Source organism: Dipteris shenzhenensis, chromosome 21 (genome assembly GCF_047967505.1).
Source record: "Dipteris shenzhenensis isolate YYH24624 ecotype China chromosome 21, Dip_SZ_1.0, whole genome shotgun sequence".
NCBI lineage: Eukaryota > Viridiplantae > Streptophyta > Polypodiopsida > Gleicheniales > Dipteridaceae > Dipteris > Dipteris shenzhenensis.
In genome coordinates, this window is record NC_141616.1 from 21,725,051 (window position 1) to 21,746,047 (window position 20,997).

Sequence of the window (20,997 nt, forward strand, 5' to 3'; positions counted from 1 at the left end):
TGGAATATTGGAAGTTGGCCATTTCGCCTTTACATGTGCGCTATCGCATGGTTCAATCCATACTGGTGGCATATATATTTAATTATAGTTGCCTTTGATTATGTTTACCAAGAAAGACATTGCTTCCTTTATGTCCAATATTGTGCCATCGCCCCCCATCTTGCTGGCCTCGATCCTCACGTGAACAGTTGGAAATCGCGTCTCTGATTTTGGCAGCTGAATGTGGATTCCGGGCCGTAGACTCGAAGTCTTTGTGTACCCGGTAACAACATACTGAATGCTACAACCTTAGGCATTGCGGAAACCCGCACGAGAAGATGAAATATCACAACGATCGTTTTCCAGTTCCGATTTCCTGTTTTAGAGTAAAATCATGGTGTAATCGTTGGCTTGCCGTCGCCCCCGATGGCCCGAGAACTGTGACATTTGTGGAGCAGCAGGATGAAAGCTCGGGCCTCATTCTCCTACCTTGTGAAGACGGTCGATACATGCTTCAGCTTATTTCAACTTCTGATACCGGGCTGCATCAACTTGTTTCCCAAGGCAGTTTAACGGCAGCCGTCGGGCAGGATCGCCTGAGGATGAAAAACCTTAGAGAGGAGTGCGCAAAAGGCAATGAACTTTCGAATGGCGATTCATGGTTCTTACGTAGGCAAGGACAGCTGATTTGTGTCTCACGAACCTGCTGCTACGGAAATCGAGACGAAGCTTTTTATTTTTCTTTGGAGTTCGACGAACGTGGATGTAAGCTAAGCGACGTCTCTTCCTTCTTCATTCACACGCACGACTCAATGAAATCTTTTCGATAGGACACAAGAAGGTTAATTGCGTGAGCTGGTGCTTCATACGTAAATGGTTGTTGGTCGTGGAAGGGGAGAGGGCACATTATCATTGGTATACCCATGAAAAACGGGAGCAAGACGAATCAAGTCTATTACTGGCTCGTTTCGTTCGGTTTTCCTCTCCAAGATTGGCGCTTGCCCTTCGATAACTACATGTCATGATCTCATAATCAAGGGAACGACAGCGGAACCAGAACATAACACTGGGGTGCCATTTCTTCTGCCTCAGATATGGTGAACCTGAGTGAGGTTTAGCCGCCCTACTTAAACATGCAAGCGCAAGAGTGGAGAAAAAAATCAAACGCATTAGAACCAGGGCATGTATTAACATCGGAAAGTGCGTGTGTAGGCGAGTTTACATTTACAAGAGGATAAAGTCTGAAGTTAGGCCGTTGCGCGACCTTCGCACACAGCAATCGCAGACAAGACAGGCACAGACCCAAAAACCTTAGATTCGCAAGGCTTGTCAACCAAGAGAGGGAGACTAACCTGATGCTGAATTATATTATCTTTTATGCTCAGAAACCTTTGTATATGCATGTTATATTGAGTGAGTATGATTTGATCAAAATTCGAATGCCATGACACGTACTTGTTGAAGGAGGATCCAAGGGAGGGAGACAACCTGAGCTTGACTTATATTATCTTTTATGCGCACAGACCTTTGCACTGTATTATCGAATAATTGAGATTTGTTCAAATGCCATGACACGTACTTGTTGAAGAGAGACCAAGAAAGACTAACCTGAGCGTGGCTTGCAGTCTATCGTCTTACTTTCTGTTATGTGACCCAATTTTACTCGTTGAGTTTGGGCATGTTCCTGGATTCATCTAGATAATCAGGACATTGCATTCCTATCCTCCAATGCTTCATGTATGCTGTCCTCAGCTTTAAAGATGCGTATCTTTCACTCTTCTTTGTACTTTGCAGCTTTCATTAGCCTCTTCCTTCATGTGCATGCTGTGACAATGTTCGTACATTGAGCCTTCTTTCCTTCAACCTTTAAAATTGAAACCCAACGGAATTTCTAGAAGGACTCTAGAATGTACACTCTCTAGATTGCCCAGGCATGTCATCTGAATATTCTACAAGCTTCTGGAGTTGCTGTCACTAGCATTATCTAGTTTTACAACTTACGTGTATTGAGATCATTTGGTGAAGCCTTTTTCAGAGGGGAAGACACAGGCCATTATAAAACTATAATGGTAGGGTCACCCCCTTCGGCACTATCATGGAGCTAAAACTCAGCACATGGATAGGAGTAAGTGGGAAAGAGCAGAGTGACGAGCAGAGTGACAAGCAGGTTTTTGTAAGGCACATAGCGCCACAAAGGACTTAGTGGTCTTATGAAGAGTAGACACCAAGGAAAGGGGCTTCTGTGTGGTTTTGCTCAATGCCCCTGACATGATGCCGGTGTTTTGACCTTTGACCTAGCGCTGAGCCCCCATATGAGGACGACATCAGGTTTTGTGGGTGCGCATGCCCATACATGATGGTACATGTGAGTCCAAGGATGACTGGTTTTCGTTCCTGGTTGAGGGCTGATATACACAGTCCACGTGGAGCCCTTATAAGGCTGTTTACCAGGCCCATTGGACTACCTATTGACAACGATTTATAGGCAGGTCCATGGCTTGCATATAGCCTATTTGGGGGCCAGAATTTAGATCCGACTGCATCCCACTGAAGCCCTTCTCAGCCAGGCACGCAGGAGCATACATAGGCAGCAGCTGCCTTCCTCTTCACTTGGTCTTTGTCAGCCACACCTGGCTGTGTTTTACCCAGCAGACGCAGGAGGATTTGTGCTCATACTTGAGCTACTGTTTTCCCACATTAGTGGATGAATAGATTGAGTATTTTGTGAAGTTTTTCTGCTGTTTATCTCCTGCATATCTGTGTTACTGTGGGTTCATTTACAGTGTACTGTTTGGTGTGTTTTGGAAACATTTCGTGTTCATTTTTTGCTGCGTACAGGTGCTACAGCGACCACTTGACCTCTGATATGGTATCAGAGCCTCATCTGCGCTTGTGATACACCCGAAGCACTGTAAGGAAGCAGACCCTCGCAAGAAGGAGACAACTTTGTTTTCAGCAACATACTGTTAGGAAACAGAGGTGGAGGTTGCTTGCTACAGCCAACGCTTTCCAAAGTGCAAGTTTATGTAAACGTATGCCCAGAAATCACACAGTGCTAACTCAAATCTCACTTCTTTCCTTAATGTGTACACAAGGGCATAGAGAGATGCATACAGACTTACATCTTGGAGCAGTGCATCAATAGAATAGAACAGTAGATCATGCATTTATAGATTACTTCAGCCAAATGGACAAAACCTGATACAAAAGAGCTGTTCCAAGATGACAGAGAAGAAGCTTTACCATTGCCCACCCTCTCTGTCAGCTCAACCTCTCCATCTCACTCCATCTGCTCAAGCCCCTTTCACTCCGCTCACGCTGAGCACCACAGCCTGTTCATATGGTGAACTCTCCCCTTCTCCCTCCTCAAGTAGCCACTCTGCTACAGCGTCGTCAGACTGTTGACTATCACATAACAACCACAAGCGCGACTCTCAGGGTCGTTCAGGGAGTTCATCATTAAAGCCATTCAACCTGCTCATGAGGTCCACACCAGTTGCTTGCTGAGGTATACTAGGAGATGTCTTGGACGGGCATCTTCGCCTAACAAAATCCCAGAATCTTTGCAAACAAAAGATTCTTTACCATAAAGTTCCACAGGGAATAATTGGTGCCATCCAGTTTATCCTCTTGGGCCAAAACTCCAAAAACAACTCTTGGATTTTGATTCTGATTGTGAGCCATCTTAAAGATGAACGTACAAAGAGTCGCAAAAATTTGTGTGATTTATATTGCACCAACAACAAACATTGTTCCACAAGCGAATATTGGCTAGGCAAATGCAGCCTGAATATATCCATTTTGAATTGACAAAGTGGACTGTTTGAACAGTACTGATACAGAATCAAATCCGCCCCAAACAAGATAATGCTTGAACACAACCCCTCTGAATTCTGTGTACCAGGAAACACCTCAAAAGATGACTGTATTTACTGATTTTGAACCGTATTCTTACCTGAAACTGAGGCAACACCTGTAATTGAGATCAACCCAAGTCAAAACAGTAATTCAACAACCAAAATTCCTGCCGAAAATGCTGTTTCCTGTAGGAAAACAAGTCCAGCCAGTAGGAAGCTTGCTGTAGCTGAGAGGTGACCCCAAAATAAGTCCAAAACACCTCGAAAACTGGTTGGGCAGTTTCAAATCAGAGGCGGCCTGATAAGGACAGCAGGTACAGCAGGTACAGACGTGAAAACTGCTCCAAATGGCTGGTACAGCAGGTACACCTGTCAAAACACTCTCCATAATAGGTACCTTGAAGTCGTCTATCAGATAGAGGATGCCATGCAGCCTGCACAGCAGCTGCACTCCAAAATCTGCAGGGGTACCCCAAAAACTGCAACCCTGCCTCCACAAATGCCTCAAAACAAGTCGCCCTGTTCTAGAACAACTCCAAGTGAAGGTGGCCAGTCCAAAGCAGGAACAACAACAAGAAACAGATTGAAACTACACTGTAGCAGCTCGAAATCAGAGAAAAATACCTCAAAATTGGGTCATCCAAGCTCCAAAAGCTTGTAGAAAATGGTTGTCCTGGCTGACAAAAAACGGAGTGTCCAGTAAGGTTTCTTGTGACAAATTGCAGTTTTTCGAAACAGAAGTTGTCCCTAAGGGCAGGTGAGGTGAGGAGTGGTGCGGGGGAGCAGGGGGACAGCCTATTCTGATACCAAATGTGAGCTGTAGCCACGGAGAGAGCAGAAAGACTTGGAGCTATGTCGAAGAGACGTTCCAAGTATGAAGTACAAGAGGGCTGTCAACATGACAAAACCCTAAAACCATGGGTGAGTTAAAACAAACTTACGCACTTGCTCAACCACTATATGTGGTCAGGGGAAAAAACCTTAGAAAGAAGGAAAAAGTGACTATAATTCTCCCAACTACTTAATACATTGGCCACTGTCTTAAATATTACAGTATTTCCGATAGAATATTCACCCCATTGTGGTAAAGTGGGCTGTCAACATGACAAAACCCTAAAAACCACGGGTGAGTTAAAACTTACACACTTACTCAACCACTAACTGTGGTTAGGGGAAAAACCTTAAAAAGAAGGGAAAATGGCCGTAACCTTCCTAACTACTTAATACATTGGCCACTGTCTTAAATATTACAGTGTTTCAAACAGAATATTCACCCCATTGTAGTCTTTACTTTTCTTTCTCAAACACAATATTGACCTGTAGAGTTTTGTAAGAGTGTGTCCAATTGCCCTTATGATGTGGTGCTGAAAATAATTACATGCTTCGTAAGGTGTGCTTTCATTTTAGGTTATCTCCATCTCTTTGTTTAGATTTTGAAGCTGAGGACTTTCTTTTTGTTTTGTCAGGCCTTGGCTCAAAACTTTGACTGAGAAATATTGGGTCTTTTTTCTAAGATGGACCACACAAGGTCCTTAGATATCATGGTTTTTTTTGCTTCTTACCTGTGGATGTTATGTGATTGTTGTTAACACTCCTTGTTAGAAATTACCCAACAGAGGGTACGCACAGCGGAAGACTGATAGTAATGTCCAGGAGCTCACACAGTGTGGTGTGGGATGTGGAGAATCACAAACTTCTTAACTTACGTGCATAAAATAAATGTGCAGACTCATCAATAGACAATGAACCAGCCAGATAGAGAAACCACCAAAATAATATATTTCCGTCCAAAACTATGGACACAATACAAAAGAGAGAGATCCAGAGTCCCACCAATGGTGTGGTCCTCTGATCTTACCACAAGGTCCTTCTCCTATCTACCAGTTATCTCTAGACTGGAGCCCGCGTGCTCCACCTCGAGCGTCTGTAGACTTTCCGTCTAGTGTGTTCTTCTCCACCTTACTGCCTGTGATTCAGCCTAGGTGGGCAGCCCCTGCCAAGCTTTGTCTGCAGCACACAGGCCCCCTTGGTCCTCCTGAATGTAGGCCCCAAGATAGCTGTTCCACTGCTCCAACCTGCTTGTGAATGGCTGCTCCAAAAGGTATGATGATCACAACACCTTGCTGCCCTGGAAGACAGCCAAGGTCCAGCCTCTAGGGAACTCAGTCTGCAGCACACCTTCCGCTCTCCTTCACCCCCAGTGTGAGGCCCAAGGGAGTGGCTCCTGGCTGCTCCTGTCTGCTCCTGCTTTTGCTGGAAAGTTGGATGATATATGAGGCCTAGGGCCTCTCCTTTTATAGGCCCCAAGGCCTGCTGCAAAAACCGACTGGCAGACCCCTAACTGGCCGACTTTCTGTCTGCCCTAAAACTGATCTGGTTGGCTGCCCCTACCAGTCCAACCAGGGCCCTATATAAGGGTCTTGTCTAGGCCCTTTTTCAGGCTTTGTTCCAGGGATTCAGCCCCCCTGGCCAGCCCATCTCCAGGCCTGATTTGTTGGCTCCAACCAGACCCACCAGCCTTAGCCAATGGTCGACCCAGGTGCTGCTGCTCCCTTCCATGGTTGCGCCACCTGTAGGCTCTGTTGCAGGCTGTCCATCTGCACACAGATGCCCTCCACATAGGCGCCTTTGTCTGTGCAATCCCGCACCATGTCTGCTCTCTTTGATGTGAGGTGCTGCCCATGTGGCAGCCCCCTCTCTTTCTTTTCTCTTGGGCACATCCTGCCCTAGGTCTCCCTCCCCCACGCTCTCCTCATATGGGGGTTTATAGATGGGGAGGTGACCATTCCAACACTCCTTGTCTCTTTGTACATCTTTTGTGTGTCATGAAGGGAGTGCCTTTTTGGCTATTTGTCCTGGTATTCTTACGCGTTTTGATCTCTCTCCCATTCGTGTGAAGTTATACAAGGGCTTGCATGCTCAAAGTGGACTAAATTTGATCTAGACTTTGAAGAGGTATGCAGCATTTTCAGGTCCTTAAAATTGTATACGCTTTCAATATGTTGAATTGTAGCATCTGCAATATCTTTTCCTTTTCTGGATGGCTGTAAAGTTTGGTTTATTTTTGTCAGCCAATTACCTTCTGCTTGATCTATACACTGCTTTATTCTTAGATAGGGTTCTTTTGTCTTCAACATCATCTTTGATGCTTGAAAATGTAAGGCTGGTGTTTATGTGCTGCTGGTTCTGTTGACGTGTGCTTATTGTCAAGTAGTTCTTTAAGGGATGCAATAATTGTGTGCATTATCAAGCATTGTTTGTTATTGCTTTTTTACCAGTGGGGGGATGCTGGAATTGACAAGATCACTAAAGGCTTGCTAAGATAGTTTTGTAAAAGTGTACCATGGCTGTTATTTGCACTAAAAGGCGGTTGTGTTCTCATGGTAAAGATGTCAGGGTATTCAGTAACGTTGAAGATGGGTATTGGACATCGGATTTCAATAGTCTCTTGCTGGTTGGTGCTCAAAAGGCCAATAAAAGGGCAGTATTTCAGCTGATTGAATATGCTCTTGTTTGGAAACATGCCAGGAGACCATACTGGTGAGCAGGATTTACTGGTAGCTTGTCAGCATCTTTGTTTGCTTCTTTGTACAGTAGACTCACCAATTTTTCTAAATCCTTTATAGGATGTCCCGGGCTCCTGTTCGAGTTAACTTAAGGGCGCACACAGGGAAATATTTATGTTCCGCCGGATCAGTAGTATCTGCAGCTGCAGAGGTATAGATCTTCTCTTTTGCTTTTTGTTTGTCTTTATGAATGCATAGATTGATTCATAGTATGCTATTGCATCGATTGTGTAATTGCTTGTAATTTTTTCAATAGTTTTTTTGCTTGAGAGGTGATCAATCGTTTTGTCCGTTTGGCAATCTAAACCTGTGTTTTTGTGTAAAGGCATGACACCAATCTTAATTATTGGACAATGAGATAGATAACAATGCTTGATCTTCTTGATGGGATTTTGATTATTCAAGGAAGGTCAAACCTCATGATTATAGATGCTTGTGAGCTGTACATGAGATTCTGGTTTTTGGAGTAAAATTTCTCAATTCAACTTAGTCAAAGCAGTCTTGTTGCGATATGCATTTGTCATATCTCAGTTTCTTTTTTACAGAATCCTTCTTTACAAAGTGCTGTGCAAAGCTCTGTTGCGCTTTGTGGGTTGTTTAAAAGAGTCCTTATATGAAGTTTGAGAGACAGAGAGAACACACAACATTGGAGAAAGCAGAAATGGACTGCTCTGTGTGTGTGTGTGACTGTTCCACTCTGGGACAGTTATGAATGTAAATTTTTTTAAATGGAAAGTTTCTTTTACAAAAACAAAAGAAGTGTGTGTGTGGATTAAGTACCTTTTCCCTGATCTTGGCAAAGCTATTTAATGAAGTCATTATAAAGAAAGTTCTTGGAGACAAATAAAACAACACTGTAGACTAATGATAGCTGAAGAAGAAATATATATCACCAAAGGAACTCAATACAAGATAAGAAATATCTGAGAAAGAAACTGTGGAGGGAGCAAACAGCAGTCCTCCAGAACAGCCAACTGAAGTGGGCTCTGCACTAGCTCCATTAGCTGGAACTGAACCAGATCTGGGTCAGTAACCCATTGCTAGAAGAGCAAAGGTTTGCTGCAGATCTGGAGAAAATAATACAGCAGCAGTAGAGATATAAGACGATGTTGATCTGGAGCAGCAGCAGGAGAGGATGATGGAGCTGAAGCAGAGGAGGCAGAGATGCTGAAGCTGAGGCAGAGGAGGCAGAGATGTTGAAGCGGAAGCAGGAGTGGAGGTAGAGGATGCTGGAGAGGATGCAGGAGTGGAGGCAGAGGAAGCTGGAGAGGATGTAGGAGAGGAGGCAAAGGAATCCCGGAGAGAAGAGCCCCCTCTAAAGCAGGAACACTATGTTTTTGGTGGACCTGAGAGTAGAGACGAGCATAACGCAAGAGTTGACATTCGAACTCATAAAAAGTAGGAAGGGAGGGTTGAGAAATGATTTGCTGCATAAAACTAAAATACTTGGGCGGGAGTTTGTTCAAAAAGAAAGTAACTTGGTCATCCTCGGATTTGGGAGGACTAGTTGTGGCAAATTCAGCAATTAACCGCCGGTAGTCTGCCAATTTTACCTTGAGATCATGGTTAGCAGTGATCTGAAATTGCTGGAGATCGTGGTCAAGATTGATGTGGCGAGTACGATCTCGGGCTGCATAGCGGTCAGTGAGATGTGCCCATCGCTCAGAGGCAAGGTCAAAATGCTGTAATTGAGAGTGAAATTCAGGCAAAAGACCTTGCATGATTTCGACAATGGCAGTGGCATTACAATGTCGCCACGAGCGAAGTACCTGATAAGGATAAACATGAGGATCGGGTTGCGGTTCAGTATCTTGAATGAGTTCTTATAGGTCCTGAGAATCAAGCACATGGCGCATGAGATTTGACCATGTGGTATAATTAGACCCGTTCAAACGAGTCATATCAGTAAAAGCATGTTTGGCTATTGCAGAGACATGGTGAGAGGAAGAAAGGGAATGATAGGGAGAAGCAACCGGTGGATGCATGAGAGGACTCAGAACAGGAGCGGAGTGAGGAGGGAGAGGCGGCACCATCGGAGGAACAAAAGGATTCGGAGAAGGCCCTAAGGGGGAGGGATAAACATGAGAGGCGGGATATGACATGAGAGGGGAAAAAGGGGCAGTGGGAGAGATATAGGGAAATAAACTATAGGAGCCCAGCGGCATAAGAGAAGATGGAGGATGAGAAGCCACTGAAGGAAAGATGGCAGCGGAAGATATGAGAGGGATGAGAGGGAAGGAAGAATGAGAACCAAAAGCAAACTCATTGTCTGACGCATTTCTTCTTTCTCGTCTATGAGTGTTCACATGCATGTATGGATGTGTGTCCTCGTGATTACTCGTTTCTATGCCTTGCATAACAGACGGAGTTGCACCAAGGGAATAGGGCAACATACCTTGCACTGATACTTGTGGGATAGGCATTGTCGAATAATCCATTGTCCTCATGCCGGCCTGTCCTCTTTCGTCAGGGTATACTTGTTCTTCATCGGCACCGAACTTGAGATGTTGCTCAGCTTCTTCCGAGTTGAATAGAGGTCCTTGTTGACGTATCGAAGGAAAACGTGGAGAAGAAGAAGCACGAGGTGTGCGGGTACCTGCTTCAAGTTCCTTCCATTTCTGAAATTCAGCAAATTCTTTAAAGAGTTTGGAGACGTATTCATCACCTTCGATCCTTGCAGACTCTCTCTCGACATATGACGAGGGTGGTGGTTGAATAGAGGTCGATTCGTGTTGAGATCGCTTCGGGGAAGAAGGAGAAGACATCTTCAGTTGATGATCTATCTTCCAAGCTTTCCATGTCAAGGCTTAGGTGTCGATAGGCACACCTTGCTCTGATACCATATAAAGAAAGTTCTTGGAGACATATAAAACAACACTGAAGACTAATGATAGCTGAAGAAGAAATATATATCACCAAAGGAACTCAATACAAGATAAGAAATATTTGAGAAAGAAACTGTGGAGGGAGCAAACATCAGTCCTCCAGAACAGCCAACTGAAGTGGGCTTTGCACTAGCTCCACTAGCTGGAACTGAACCAGATCTGGGTCAGTAACCTATTGCCAAAAGAGCAAAGGTTTGCTGCAGATCTGGAGAAAATAATACAGCAGCAGTAGAGATATAAGACGATGCTGATCTGGAGCAGCAGCAGGAGAGGATGATGGAGCTGAAGCATAGGAGGCAGAGATGCTAAAGCTGAGGCAGAGGAGGCAGAGATGCTAAAGCTGAGGCAGAGGAGGCAGAGGATGCTGGAGAGGATGCAGGAGTGGAGGCAGAGGAAGTCAGAGAGGATGCAGGAGTGGAGGCAGAGGAAGCTGGAGAGGATGCAGGAGTGGAGGCAGAGGAAGCAGAGGCAGCGGCAATACTGGAGCGCAGGTGTGCGGCAGCCTGTTCCAGAAAAGGTGAGTTAAGTAGCCAGGGGGCTACAGCCTTTTATAGGCTTGACCTATCTGGTCGGTTCGGTCGGCCAGTTCTGGCCGGCCAGATCTGGTCGGCCAGTTTTGGTTGGCTAGTTATGGCCTTTTTGGCCATTTATTTGGCCTGACCTTGGTGTTTGGAGATTTGTCAGTTTTGGCCTTTCTGGCCAGTTGTTTGGCCCTGGCCTCTGCATTTGGAGATTGCCTGTCTTAACAGTCATTTGATCTATGGATCTGTTTCCCTCACACATGGAACCTTAACACTATCGTCCTGATCCATAAGGTAGGGGATTCCATGAGCTCGAAAAACTATAGGACTATCATTGGGCATGTCATGTCCAAGATTTATGTGCCGGTGTTCCACACTTTCTCACATATACAAAAGGGGAATACACACAAAGGTGGAGGCTGAAAGCAATTTTTCTCTTCTTAGTTGTGAAAGCCAAAAGAACTCTCTCTCTTAGTACAAAAGGAATAGATGAACCCTATATGTGGGTCTCAAACCAAACTCAGCTAACCTAGGTGGCATACTAACTGAGTCACTAACAAGAGTACATAAAGATAGTTGTCATCCAGCTATTATTCATGGGTGGTGTACCAACCGCATCTGCAGCTAACAAATCGGTGACATAAATGCACAACGAACACCTATTTCATTAATTTTGGACTGGTGCACTGTCTAAATTCGTTTTGTGAACCACACCACAAATCACAAGGGAGCTAGAGCGCTTCTACTAAAAAACAAAGACACCAATTGGCCCCAAACATTGGCGCTCCTTGTGGTATTTATTTAACATTTATTTGAAGCCAAGAGGCTGATTACAAAGGTCTTTGGGAAGCTGCTCCAGAGGCAAACCAACGCCCCCAGACTTCCCGTCCAGCCCACCCTGTAATTCCCTGCTCAACTTCAAACGGTGAACGGCATCCAATCCCTAGGCAATCTTGTATCCTCAGCCAACCAAAGCATGCAACAGAGACCCCAATAGAATCCATTGTCTGAGCCACACCTGCAATCGCACAACCAAGTGCCCAACCATCCAAACACGGCTGAACAACTGCAAGACAAAGCCCTCAACAGCTGAACTCGGGTGCAATCAATTGACAAGGTACTTCCCAACGGGTTGTCTCAATCTATAGCTCCCTGGCTACTGCCCAACATCATAAATCAACCTTTCTTCACGAGGAAAGAAAACCAAAGGCAATAACTAGCCAGCAACCAATCAAGGAACATCAAAAGCAGGCAAAGACAAGCCTTCTTCTACTCGGTATCCACAGAAGAAAGGTCATTTGGGCTGGAAAACCCGCACAGTCCCCAGAGTAGCTTAGAGGCGAATACCCACGCTTGGAAAGTCACCAAAATCAGCAGCAACACTCGAAAGTTTTCAGAAAATAGATCGCAATCTTTCCTGCACAGCTTGGACAGCCTGGTAGCAAATCGCAATTTCCCCGGGACAGCCTGGAAACACCTGGATCGCAATTTCCGGTAGCAGCCTGGAAACACCTGGAAACAGACCCAGAACAGGACGCAGTCACCTAGCACAGCCCAGAGGACTTGGAAGTGAAATCACAATTGCAAAGGACAACCTGGCTGAAATCGCAATCTGCAACAGGCTCCTGGATCAGGTGCGATTTTCTCTGGCAGGCCTTGGATGCACTTGAACTGGTCTTGGAGATTTTCCCTGGCAGGATCTGGAAGCTCCTGGTGAAAGGCGATCTTGCTCGAGCAGCACCTGGCAAGCTCTAGCAGCTCACAACTAGTGATTTGGCTCCTTCTGAAATTGATTTGGCCAACTGAACCCAAAATAAGAGCTCTGGGCCCCTTTTGTAGTCATGTGCTAAAAATAGCAGTTTTTAATTGCACCACTCTTTTGGCCCCCTTGTTGCACACTTTGGCCCTAGGAATTAATTGCCTAGTAATTGGGCGCACATTCACTATTTCCAAGGGCCCACTAGGAATTTTAATTCTCCAAGTTCCGCCCCATGGTCGGACCCTCATGCCCCAGAGGCTCAAGGCAGTCACTCGCAAATTATGGGAGTGGCAAATCAAAAGTCCCATAATCATGTCATCAAAGAAAGCACCCACAAAGGCTCTGTGGTCTCGAAAGATCTTGTCCATCATACGATTGAAGGTGGCAGGAGCATTAGTGAGTCCGAAAGGCATAACCAAAAACTCATACAACCTAAAAGAAGTCCTGAACGTCGTCTTATGGACATCCTCTGGATGTATGCAAACCTGATGGTACCCACTCTTCAAATCAATGCGGCTGAAAACAGCTCCCCCCTTCAACTTATCCAGAATATCATTGATCCTGGGTATAGGGAAGCGATTCTTAATGGTGATTTTATTCAGGGTGCGGTAATCAATACACATACGCCAAGAACCATCCTTCTTTTGAACCAAAGGGGAGCTATAGCGCTCCTACTAAAAAACACAGAGATCGATTGGCCCCAAACACTGGCACCCCTTGAGGTATTTATTTAACATTCATTTGAGCCAAGAGGCTCATTACAAAGGTCTCTAGGAAGCTGCTCCATAGGCAAACCAACGCCCTCAGACTTCCCGTCCAGCCCAGCCTGTAATTCCTTGCTCAACTTCAAACGGTGAACAGCATCCAATCCCTAGGCAATCCTGTATCCTCAGCCAACCAAAGCATGCAACAGAGACCCCAATAGAATCCACTGTCTGAGCCACACCTACAATCGCACAACCAAGTGCCCAACCCTCCAAACACGGCTGAACAACTGTAAGACAAAGCCCTCAACAGCTGAACTCTGGTGCAATCAATCAACAAAGCACTTCCTAATGGGTTGCCTCAATCTATAGCCTCCTTGGCCACTGCCCAACATCATAAATCAACCTTTCTTCACGAGGCAAGAAAACCAAAGGCAATAGCTAGCCAGCAACCAATCAAGGAACTTCTTCTACCCGGTATCCACAGAAGAAAGGTCACCTGGGCTGGAAAACCTTAGATCTTGCTGAGAAAAGCTGATTCTGCCCTGGCACAGTCCCAAGAGCAGCTTAGAAGCGAAGTTCACCCACGCTTGGAAAGTTACTAAAATCAGCAACAACACCCGGAAGTCTCCAGAAAATAGATCGCAATCTTTTCTGCACAGCCTGGACAGCCTGGTAGCAAATTGCAATTTCCCTGGGACAGCCTCGAAACACCTGGAAACAAATTGCAATTTCCTATAGCAGCCTGGAAACACCTGGAAACAAACCTAGAACAGGACGCGGTCACCTAGCACAGCCCGGAGGACTTGGAAGTGGAATCACAATTTGCAAAGGACACCCTGGCTGAAATCGCAATTTGCAACAAGCTCTTGGAGCAGGTGCGATTTTCTTTGGCAGGCCCTGGATGCACTGGAACTGACCTTGGCTGGTGACGATTTTCCCTGGCAGGCTTTGGAAGCTCCTGGTAAAAGGTGATTTTGCTCTAGCAGCACGTGGTAGGCTCTGGCAGCTCACAACTGGTGATCTGGCTCCTTCTGAAATTGATTTGGCCAACTGAACCCAAAATAAGAGCTCTGGGCCCCTTTTGTAGTCCTATGCTAAAAATAGCAGTTTTTAATTGCACCACTCTTTTGGCCCCCCTGTTGCACATTTTGGCCCTAGGAATTAATTGCCTAGTAATTGGGTGCACATTCACTATTTCCGAGGGCCCACTAGGAATTTTAATTCCCCAAGTCCCGCCCCATGGCCGGACCCTCGTGCCCCAGAGGCTCAAGGCAGTCATGTGCAAATCACGGGAGTCGCAAATCAAAAGTCCCATACTTTCACGTCCTCGTGACACATGATTTGGGAAAACCACGGTTATGATCTTCAACACATCTTGGGCAGCAGCACACCAAGAGCAATACACCTTCGATGGGCCACCAGTGGAGATTGTGGCGTCCTTACCTATTGGGGAGTGCTCTGCTCAGGTTTGATCTTCAAGCTATGCAGGCTAGATTGAGAAGAGGGTATGCCAGACTTGAGCGAAAATGTTTCGAGTCACATTTTCAAGGTCCTAGGACTAAGTCCCTTCTCTTTGTCGAAGTCTCCTAGGACTAAGTCTCTTTGACTCTCTTGTTCGTCCAACTGGTATGTGTTAGTGAGGTTTAGGCTAGTGTATGTGGTGGATCCCTTGCCGAGGGAGTAGAGCCATCGAAGGAATCATACAGGGACTCAATCTTGGGCATACCATAGCTGGATCATCCTCCACCAGATTTACTTATCAACATCCGCACAGATTGCAAGGGCTACTTGCTGGTTCATTTTTACAATTACCAGCTGATAACAAATGACAAACCCACGGGCTGGATTGAATTTGATGGATCCTGGAATGCTCTTGTCCTTTATAATCCTGTTGTGTTGTATAATATGCTTGCAAGCAGGCTGTGGATAGCTCATCTTATTTCATTTTTTCAGTTCTTATTACTACATCCATGGGCTAGCCCAAAATTTGCACTGTTCAAAAGAAAAAAAAGCCTGTAAATTACAGGAAAGTTCCAATAGAAATACCCAGCTACAACGTCACCTCTATGCTGCAGGTCACCTTGCAACAGAAAAGATGGTTTGAAATCCTTGCAAAAATAGTACCCAAAACGAACAGGAGGAGTGTTACATTCATGGGCTTGACCTGCATGCTGCAATTCATGTATTATGCTAATCATATCAGAGTTCAGGTAGTCAATAATTGCCTACATACGGTCTGTCGTGCAATGATTTACAACATGCAGAGTGGGTATGGTGAGAGTATGTCAAAGATCCCACCTGGTGGAATAACAGAAATAAAAAAGTAAGTTGCAAACTGCAGGGTCCATAATTATCTGATTGGGTTTATCAAGCGATTATTGTGGACGATTGAAGAATGTTTGTGCTTGGAGTTTTTCGCATAAGACTTTCCACAGATTTTTGTAGGGTCTGGATTAAGCTTTGAAGCAGAGGAATTACTGGGGTGCTTGCATTGGTGCTTAGGTCTGTTGCTGGTGCACCTGACTCCTCTATGCAGGTTGTACTTAGAGGCAACATGATGCTGCCCGATGAAGAGAAGGAAAAGGCTAAAAAGAAGAAGAAGAAAAGGAAGTCCAAGAAGAGGATGAAAAAGGGTGAAGGAGAGACAGAAACATTGCAGATGCTGCCAAGAAGAAGGCAGGCAGCAGGAAGAGGAGTAGAATAGGGTAGCAGGGTGAGGAGGAGCAAGACACGCTGCAAAAGGGGAGAAGAAACAGGTAGCAGAAAACTCTTCAGAAGCTAGGCTAGCCAAGGTTAGCAGGACTGAAGGATAGGAGAGACGGGTGGGTTGAACAGCACAAAAAGCAGCTGGGAGGGATGATGGTAGCAGTGAGGGAAGAAGTGGAGGGGGTCCTACATGATTGCAGCAGGGTAACAAATAAAAGACAGAAGGAGGGGATACAGGAAGGAGGGAGGGAGGTGGAGCAAGGGCAAAGAGGGAGCAAGCAGAAGCCTAGTAGTGGGGGGGACAGCAGGGGGTCCCTGATCTGGGCAAGGAGTGTGAAACGTAGTTCTTTCCAAGTGCCTTCAATTGTAAGATACGTTGTCATCTAAGGCTCTGTACTTTTAATTGCTGTGAATTGAGTTGTCCATTTGAATATGAGTCTACTTACATCCCTGGACCTCTGGCAATGTTTTTTCAAAAGCTCATACATTGTTATCCCTTCTGCTTATAGTGATGGAGACGGTGTCTCTTCAATTGTGTAATTTCCCTGCTGTGGAGTTAATTAATAGTGGTAATGGAAGTAGGAGTTGACATTGAAAGTGGTGCAAGTGGAGTTGACAATGAATGATTTAAGTTCAAGTAGTGGTAATGGAACAATATAGTTGACATTGAAAGTAGGAGTTAATCTGTGCCAAGCTTGTAGTACAACATGAAACAAACGGCACGATGTGCCATTTGATCTAAGATGGTGTTGCACGAATGCTTGTATCTAGTACAACATGAAACAAACAGCAGGATGTATTGTCTGAAGTTTTATTTGCCATTTGATCATCTGTGTTGTTTGTGAAATAGGTCCAAGATACATACTGCCTGTTGCTGGACTTTCTCAGGACTAAGACTATTTCATAAAGGTTTTATTTTCAAAAATGCAGGCTCCATGTTGTTGTGAAGAGTTTTTGATCGACATAAACTTTCCACCTCTGCCTCCTCTTTGGGGTTCATTGAGAGAATCTGCCGTGCATGGCGAGTTCTTAAGTTCAGGGAGTCAATCAGCAACAAACAGGATCAAAGCTGAGATGCAGCACTTTTTGTGGGATCGTGATGCATTGGCGTACCTATCAAAATGTACAATGCGAACTGCAGATGGGATGTTTAATGTAAGTTCTGAAGTGCTATTTTTGCTCTCAAAGCCTCCTGTATGAGGGAGTCTTGGCTGAATTTAATGCCATCCCTCCCAACTCCAAACCACACACAAACCTCCCATCTCCCGTCCTTGGTGAGCAGCCCCCTTTACCGTTTAATTCTTGTGGGAAGAGAGAAGGTGTGTGTGTGTGTGTGTGAGTCCTAGCAATGTGCATGGTCTTCGGCCTCTCCATCGTATCCTTCTTTGGCTCCCTAAAATTTTTTAATGCAACAAGCTCGACTGGCAGAAAATTGAGTTGTACAAATTCCCTCTTGCTCAACGAGGCTCTTAGCAATGGCTGGATGTAATCTTTGTGTGTGTGAAGGGGGGGGCAGGGGTTGTGCTGTTGGAAAGTGAATCTTTCCTTAAGCATCTACTGAAGTAAAGCAATCAAATTCTACACACGCAATATTCAATCAAACGAAAAAAGTATATCTGACTACTATGAAGTAGTAGACCGCAAAACCTTAAAAGCGATTATTGCATGTGAGAATGTTTACAGAGAGAACTGCATGCAATGATCCTCTGCATCCCTACAGGGCTTGTTGGAGGATTTGAGTGTTTACAAGATAGGCTAGATGTAGAATGCCAAGATGAAAGTATTAGCTACTGCGATCACCTCAACACTAGGCAATCTTCTTATAGAAATGAGTTGCATCCCCTAATCATGTGCACTGATTCTGGATCACATCTCAGGAACAGCCCAAGAGTTAGACCCCAAAACCGGGCGAGATCAAAGCAAAGACCTGACCCTTAATCATGTAGATGCTCTCAACTTCCATGCAGGCCATGCATTTGGCCACGTGTCCACAAGCTCAGCCACCTATACACAAACTCGCAGACTCAACCATGCCATGCTGAAGTTTGGTTTTCTCCACCACCTTTCACTAAAGGTTAGCTATTGGAATGTACTATGATATATGAAATCAGGTATCTATGGGCATAGTTTCATATTGTACTAAATCGAATCCCAAATTGAAAAACAAGGATGCAAGATATTAGGACCAGAAGTGTGCTTTTTTCAACTTGTGAGGGATGAGCTCCTTGGCAAATGGTAATCAAGAAAAGCGGCTTAACTTGAGTAAGTGTTTTAGTTATCGTAGACTTGGTTGTAGGCTCACGGAAGCAAAAGGATGCACAAGAGTGGAGCAAGAAGTGGAAGCCGTCACATCAAATAGAAGAAATGAAAATGAAAGTACAAAGTACTATAAAAGAGAACCCTAGGACCTAGTGTCCTAGTGGTACCACTAGTCTAGGTGTCATAAGACACTAAAAGTACTAGGTGACCTAAGTGCCAATAACTAAAGCTACATGGCACATACCAGGGCCCAGAGTGCATCAATACGACCGTGAGAAGATGGCCTACAAACCCCCCTCCATGGTATGGGCCGAAGTATTCTGGAAACGTCTCAGAATACCTTGTATTTTTTGGACATGGTGGCACATGTTTGTAGGCCATCCTCTGGTGGTTCTAGTGATGCCCTATAGGCCATGGTATGTGCCTTGTAGGCATAAATAAAGACACTTATAGTGTTAGTGTCTTTTAGGCCACATAGGACACTTAGTCCTATGTGACACCTAGGACACTTAGTCCTAGATCTAGGTACTTGTACCTTGTACTCCTTTGTTTTTGAATAATCCTAGTTTGACGTGATGGCGTTTCTCATTGACCTTTGTACCTTGTACGTGCTCCTTTCATTCTCACTGACCCTTCAGTGGTATCAGAGCAGAGTTTTGTCTTCATGTGCACCCTTTCCGTACACTCCGTACAACTGTACGGACATTCATACAGACATGTACGGATCTTGCGACAGATCCAGTACGGTCATACGTGCGTTGCGTACAGTCGTCGTACGTATCTAGGTTGCGTACAGTCGCCATACGTACTTGCGTTGTGTACAGTCGTCGTACGTACCTGCGTTGCGTACATTTGCCATACAACTCTGTACCTACATCGTCGTACATTTGTACCTGCTCTATACTGACTGTACATGCAAACCAGCCTCGTACCTGCATCCGTACACTCTTCGTACAAGCATACCAGCCTCGTACTTGCATCAGCACAGATCGTACTATTCGTACCATATAGCTGTACGTTGGATTCAGCACACATGATCTGTACAGCCTCCGTACAATTGTACCTGATATGTACAACTACCGTACAGTCATACATTTTGTCAATACAGATCGTACTATTCCCGGGATTTCAGTATAGGTTTGACACGTGTGAATTATTTGCAGTATATTCTAAAAAATTTGGGCTTTTTGAGGACTTTTGCTTTCCTCATCCTCCTTCTACTGTTTGAAATCTTCCCAAGCCATTTCAACAGTTTGGAAAGCCTACATCTTGAAGTCTATACTTCGGGACAGGTGCACTGTTGCAGTCAATTTGTGGACAGCAAGTCCTATTTCTGCAGTTGCAAGCCTTGAGGCTATTTTTGGGATTTGGTTTGCAATTTCTCGTTTGATTCCAATACATTGGGACAGATTGGAGAACATTGAGTCACATTTGCAGGACATTGAGTCAGATTCGCATACATTGGGTCACATTTGCAAAAATTTCAGCAAAATTTGGGGCTTTTCTGTATTTGCCCTCTTTTTGGCCTATTTGCCCTCAATAAATTTGGGGCTTTTGCCAGATTTGCTGTTTTTGAAGTGAACATTGCCTGCCACAGTCACATTTGGATCAGATTTGCATTTGCCCTTTGATTTGGGTCAGAAATTTGCAGATATTTGCTGTCATTTTTGGACAGCCAGCTTTTTGCAGTGATAGCCTTGAGGCTTTTGGGTTTTCAGGTCTTTTTCACGGTATCACATTTGCTATGGCTGGGAACAATCAAGATTTATTTGGAGTTCTTCGTGAAGATGATAAGTTGGATGGCACCAACTATCCAATGTGGTCTTATCTCATGAAACATATTCTTGTTCCAAAGCATTTGTGGAATATTGTTTCTGGGGCTGATCTGAGGCCAGCCAATGCTACACTGGTTGCCTCTACTGCTGGTCCCTCTGCAAGGGGTACTACTCCTGATGCCTCTTCCTCTAGCACTCCTGCTGTTGCTCTTCCAACTCAAGAATAGTCAAGATGGGATGCAAGAGATGCAAATGCACATTCATGCATTGCTTTATCATGCAAGAGAATCATTATTCCACACATCGGGTCTTGTAGGACAGCAAAGGATGCTTGGGATAAATTGGCTTCTCTCTATCAGATTCGCAATGAAGCTCGTGTTGCATATTTGAGAAGGCAATTACAGGAAGTCAGTATGAATGAAGGTGACTCTATGGATGCATACCTGACAAAGGTTAAGGACCTCATGGAACAGCTTGCCAACATTGATGAGGTGGTGCCAAATTCACAGCTTGTCAATACCACATTGAATGGACTGTCGGATACATATCAAGGGTTTGCTACAACCCTTCGATTAGTAGCCATGGGTAATTCAGAGCACTATTCTTGAGTCTGACCGCTTTGCGATCATTCTTGGAATTTGTCCAATTTTATCGAAGGCATATCAAAGGATATTCCGAAATAGTATCGCCATTGATTGATCTGACCTCAGATAAAGTACCTTTTATATGTCCCTGATGCTACCAGGACCAAATTGGAACCGAAGAGCCGGAAGTGTATTTTCTTGGGCTACAGTGAAGAGGCGAAGGGTTACCGTCTCTATAACTCTGTTACTAAGAAGGTAATTGTAAGTCACGATGAGGTCTTCTCAGAACAGCCGCATCAATTGGAGGAGGATGCTTCCTTCCCAGATAACTAGGACCAAGATATCCATCCAGTACCGCCACCAACAGCAGACCGAACTCCCCTAACGGTGCTTGGGAGG

The 20,997-nt window shown here is 44.9% G+C and overlaps 1 protein-coding gene across 2 annotated transcripts in view; it reads left to right on the forward strand.

Moving 5' to 3' along the window:
* Positions 1-152: 152 nt before the first annotated feature.
* The window catches only part of LOC147888628 (uncharacterized), a 117,458-nt gene continuing 96,613 nt past the window's right edge, over positions 153-20,997 (forward strand). Inside the window, exons 1-4 of one of the 2 annotated variants that reach the window (XM_087392199.1) lie at positions 153-744; positions 7,226-7,376; positions 7,463-7,553; positions 16,911-17,135. In XM_087392199.1, coding sequence (XP_087248325.1) covers positions 318-744; positions 7,226-7,376; positions 7,463-7,553; positions 16,911-17,135 — 894 coding nt within the window. In that variant the 5' untranslated portion in view covers positions 153-317. The remainder of the gene's footprint in view (positions 745-7,225; positions 7,377-7,462; positions 7,554-16,910; positions 17,136-20,997) is intronic. The other variant, XM_087392200.1, reaches the window with a different exon arrangement.